Source organism: Barbatula barbatula (genome assembly GCF_947034865.1).
Source record: "Barbatula barbatula genome assembly, chromosome: 9".
In the NCBI taxonomy this organism is placed as follows: domain Eukaryota; kingdom Metazoa; phylum Chordata; class Actinopteri; order Cypriniformes; family Nemacheilidae; genus Barbatula; species Barbatula barbatula.
In genome coordinates, this window is record NC_136772.1 from 281035 (window position 1) to 286034 (window position 5000).

Consider the following 5000-nt stretch of genomic DNA (forward strand, 5'->3'; position numbering starts at 1 on the left):
TGTGTGTGTGTGTGTGTGTACAGGTGGAGGTGTGTTGCTGGTTGAAGCTCTTCTTCATGAAGATAACAGCGGCCCGCTCACCGTTCAGCTTTATTCACTCAACATGTTGGTTCAGACTGAGGGTCGAGAGCGTAAGGGTTCAGAGTACAGTCGTCTGCTCACGGCTGCGGGCTTCACCTGCATCCACATCCACAGAACTGGAAAGATCTATGATGTCATCCTGGCCCGCAAATGACCACCAACATACAGATAGAAGCAGATCAAGACTCACAGGACTGTTATAAATAATGATTCAGGATTCTATACAGTTGTATTCTCATCATGAAATGAACATATTTGTGTTATTGTGTGTGATTCACCGCTGAACAACACATGACAATCTCAGTAATCCTTCAGTGAAAACTACCACCTGAAATCAGCTCATTTCACACAGACATTCAGACTCTAGTTTATCACATCCAGTAAGATCTTGACTTCATCTCTCTTAATTGTTTGCATTATTTACTGTTGTTTGTTTGTTAACACTTTTTAATATAGGGATCAATGAGAAATAAGACACACAGTTCAATTCCCTTACAAATGTGCATTTAAAGTAAAAATTTAATATACATTTTTTTCAGTTGACTTTTTATGTACTTCTCAGTTCTCTTGTGTACTACTGTTTAACTTAAAGTTTTTTCCCAAACACACTTTTATAAAGTCAAATCAGCCCAGTAGCATGGAATAAGTACACTTACAAATAGTGTGTTGTAACTACTGCTTGTACTTTGAAATATTCTTAATAAGTAAATCATGAAGTACTGTTTACTTCTGTTTGAAAGTGTTGTTTCTCTCTTATGACCATGAGATTAAAATGACGTGTGTCTCCCCAACAGTTAAAGGAAGAGATGTCATCCATGTCTCAAACTGCTCAGATTTATACTTCAGATTCTCAAAGTAAACATTGAAATATTTGAGATTGTAATATGAACTACAAACCAGATGTTCTCCACATTCATTTGTACAGATCTTCATTTACCGTCAACAGATGACTCGTGTTTTGTTTTGAGGGATTTTGGGAGAAACATCAGTGACGCGGTTTAACTCAAAGTGAGAATTCCAATTAAAACCAAGAAATTCAACCAGCTGTGACATTCTCCTCATGCAGGATGGGAATATATAATAGCTTTACAATGATATCAATGATTGATTATTTCCTTTCTGCAACAGAATATTCATCATTTATTATACATGTGTGTGCGTGTGTATGAATGATTCAAAATGTCAGCGGCTCTGACCAGTGTGGGTGAGAGAGAGAGAGATTGTGTGTGTGTGTGTGTGTCTAGGGTTAGGTGAGGAGTTTTATTTATTTAGTGTGAGAAGTTCTTGAATACATCAACAGATCTCAGATAGATTTACTTTTATCACAGCAGCACTGCAGTAAACTAACACGCTTTACCCTGAACTTTAAAAACCCAACAGTCTTTCTCTTTCTTCTCTTATATTATTCCAAAAGCATAATTATGCATAGTTTTATGTATTTATACATTTATGTTCATGTGATGTTACAGGTGAGTCATGCAGTATAATGTCATGATGTAAAAGAATATAAGATGTCTGTTTTTAATTCATAGACAATCAGTCATAAAGAAGACCAAAACATTTTCTGGATTAAAATCAGACGTTTCTAATAGACAAAATAGGAAAAACGTAAATGATATGACAAAGCTGTGCTATTGAATAGTTTTTGTGTCTGATGGATCCTCAGACATCATGTCATCATGTTTGGAGACGTGCGCATGTGTGCTAAAATGTTGAATCTTTGACAAGCGTGCGTTGTGTTTTATGTTCAACATGTACTTCTGAAAACAACATTTCTGTTCTGAACCTTTTTGTCTGTTGTAGTTGTTCTGCTGTTACACTAAACACAAACATTAGATTTGATATAAATTAATATATAAATATGTGTTTGTCTTACACAGCAGCAGATGTTTGAAGGCCTGTGAGAGGTGTGATTCATACAGAATTTGATGGAGATGAAGTCTTGAGCAGAATGACACCAGGCTGAATGAAAAGTTAAATCAGATGATAAAGCTTGTGACTTTGGGCTGGATGATGAGAGAAGTTTCAATGCAGCTGTCTGTTAGTTTGAATGTGATTGAAAATTATTTTGACTTAAGTACATTTTCAATCAATTTCTTACTTCACTGCATAATAAAGGATAAATCTTCTACTCCACTGCCTTTTTGAGTATTAAAAGTTTGCTCAAAATGTGTTCTTGAGTAAAAGATTTACTTAAATAATTTTTTATGCGTTTACCTTTAATATTTATGAAATACAGTGGAGTAAAAAGTATAATATATGCTTTATAATGTAAAATCCCCCCAAAAGTACCGTCCACCTCTGAAGTCAGAACCAGAAGGATTTATCATCACAGACACAAAACACCTTCCACCTGCTTTCTCTGTTTGTATAAGAGAAACACACAACACAAGAGACATAAATAACATCAGACAGACACAAACACAGCCCATAGCATCAGACAGACAGACAGACAGATGAAGCGCTGACGCCTCGGGATCATCACACACACAAGAGGCCTCGACATCATTCACTTTCATTGTGTTGAATGAGAAACTCTTAAGACACGTGACTTTGTGTTTCTCTGTTCTATTATAACTTCAGTCAGTCCGTGTACATGTGAGTTGTTCACATCAGTATATTCTGAGATGTTTCTGTAAACATGATAAACAGATTCACAGATGGAGAATATTAAGAAAGGCTCTTCTTCATCTGAGTGTTGTCACAAATATAACACAACACGACGACAACAAGGACTCCTGTATGAAAGAAACATGACCGCTTTTATTATTGCAAATGTTTTTATATGGAACCTTCTTAAAGGATATTGAGGCTTTTTTGATAAAAAACAGGTGTTATTGCGTGTGATCAGAGGCTTAGAAAGAATATCACATAAACTTCATAATGCATACTTCCCATACAGGTTATAGCTTAAAGGACATTTTGTTTATGTTGTATTGTTAACTTTGGTCGAATATTTCCAGTATTTTCACAAATGCATCATAACATCACAGCTGGCATTCAAGGAATTCAAGTTATATTTCATACAGACTGCAGGACATCATTCAGTCGAATCTTTTTCAGGTTTAAACGAATCACATCACATTCATCCCAAAATCAAACCAAATGAACTTTTCTCATCTCAGTGTGCTTGAATTCTTCAGAGTTTACACATTAAATCACATTACCTTCACTTCAGCTTTTTTTAAACATTTGCTTGTTAACACATAATCACATACAAGTCATATAAACACTTAAGAAATCTCTCATGTTTTACTTGATAAGATGTTTTAAACTTTTAAAAGTGACGTGAACCTTTTCATTTACAAACACAACAGACATAAAGATACACATTTCTTTTGACATGACACCATGAGAATATTTAATAAACATTTATATCACAGATCTTCATTTCTACACCTTCCAACACAAATCACTGTTGTTTTATGATTGGGAGTTTTGATGTTTTATCATTTATCATCAAAGGTTTGTTTAAATCGAGACAGCATTTTACCGCAGGTCCATTAAACATGAAATGATGATACAACGGAATGATTTAATATAATCTTTACGTACAGTAGATGAGCAGTTTGCATATTCAGTGAAGAATCTGACATGTATCTTCTTGCTGTTGTAAAGACATAATCTAAACTTTACAGGTATGAAACAATTGACAAAATTTGTTTTTGCAACCATACAATAACATCTTTAAAGGCCATTGCAGATCCACTCGTTTAATATTTCACACAAGATTGGTAAACAAACAAAAACTGTATAATATTAGGTCATCAAAACACACTTTCACACATAAACACTTTTGAGAATTTGGACAGAAGATTGCAGATAATGTGTCCTAAATAAAGTCCTACAAAGTTGATGTGCTTGTTATATATGTAACGCAAGCGTTTCATTCTCTGTGCATATTTTCATTGAGTGCTTCCGAACGAATCATCACGTCTAGCAGATAAGAGACATTTTTTCCGTTTGTTAACATTAGCTAAAAACATCAACTAACAATGAAGCAAACATCTGCAGCATCGGTTGGTCTGACATAAGATAAATAAATGCTGAAATACGCTGTTCATTGTTACTTCATGTAATCTAATGTGTTAACTGGTGTTTCTGAATGAGATCTTAGCCGAACCCTTTCTTTAAGAAATAGAGCTCGATTAGTGTTCAGCTTGTAAACGTGAGCGTGTGCGATCATTATATTTCATGATATTTCACAGTATATTAAAGCATCAAGCTACAGAACATGTCCTCAGTTATTCTACATTATATTGATGTTGATAAAGCAATCGCTGAAGGTCAATGTGAGACTTTTATTCCTAAAGAACACAGTCAGTCTGTTTTCTGATCATTCACACAAACACACAACAGATGAGAGATCAGCGAGGTCACAGGTGTGTCGTGATATTTTCCCTCTGGAAGACAGTAACACTCACAGTGTTGAAAGAAAGTCGGTGTGATGCTCTGAGGCCTTCTCAAACAAAACCGCAGCCAATCACAGTTCTTCAGTATGAAGAGATTGTCAACACAGAGAACTGGCATCAACATGAAGAAGTGTGAATCAGAGATTGGTTGGTTTGGTGTCCGTTCAGTTGGTGAGAGTAAAGCTCCAGTGAATGCTGAAGGTTCAACAGATCACAGGTGTTCTGCCAGAGTCGTATCTGAAGATCTTTATCATAAGAGTTTGATGAGGATTCAACACATCGTCCTTCATACAGATAACATCCACTGACTCGCTCCAGATGAGGAGAGATGGACGAATACACCGCCGTCGCCGCACCGTCAGCTGGAGTCTGATTCAGATGAAACATATGATCACGTTGATGATTCATTTAATTCTTCAATTCTTTTCATTTCAGTGCAAACTACTGGAGCATCAGTTCTGTTGTTCTGCTTATCAACACACATGAATGATTGTTAAGTGAATTAAG

The 5000-nt window shown here is 35.6% G+C and overlaps 2 protein-coding genes and 1 pseudogene across 3 annotated transcripts in view; 1 reads left to right on the forward strand and 2 right to left on the reverse strand.

Moving 5' to 3' along the window:
- Positions 1–1204, forward strand: part of asmt (acetylserotonin O-methyltransferase) — a 6057-nt gene extending 4853 nt beyond the window's left edge. Inside the window, exon 8 of the mRNA XM_079463964.1 lies at positions 24–1204. Coding sequence (XP_079320090.1) covers positions 24–235 — 212 coding nt within the window. The 3' untranslated portion in view covers positions 236–1204. The remainder of the gene's footprint in view (positions 1–23) is intronic.
- A 1625-nt stretch (positions 1205–2829) lies between these two features.
- LOC306898702 (polyprenol dehydrogenase-like) overlaps positions 2830–5000 on the reverse strand; it is an 8152-nt gene continuing 5981 nt past the window's right edge. The window contains exon 5 of the mRNA XM_079464446.1: positions 2830–4862. The gene's annotated coding sequence lies outside the window, so the exon portion shown is untranslated. The remainder of the gene's footprint in view (positions 4863–5000) is intronic.
- Positions 4611–5000, reverse strand: part of LOC306898701 — a 3210-nt pseudogene continuing 2820 nt past the window's right edge. Inside the window, exon 4 of the transcript in view lies at positions 4611–4862. The product of the transcript in view is annotated as an uncharacterized misc_RNA (transcript). The remainder of the gene's footprint in view (positions 4863–5000) is intronic.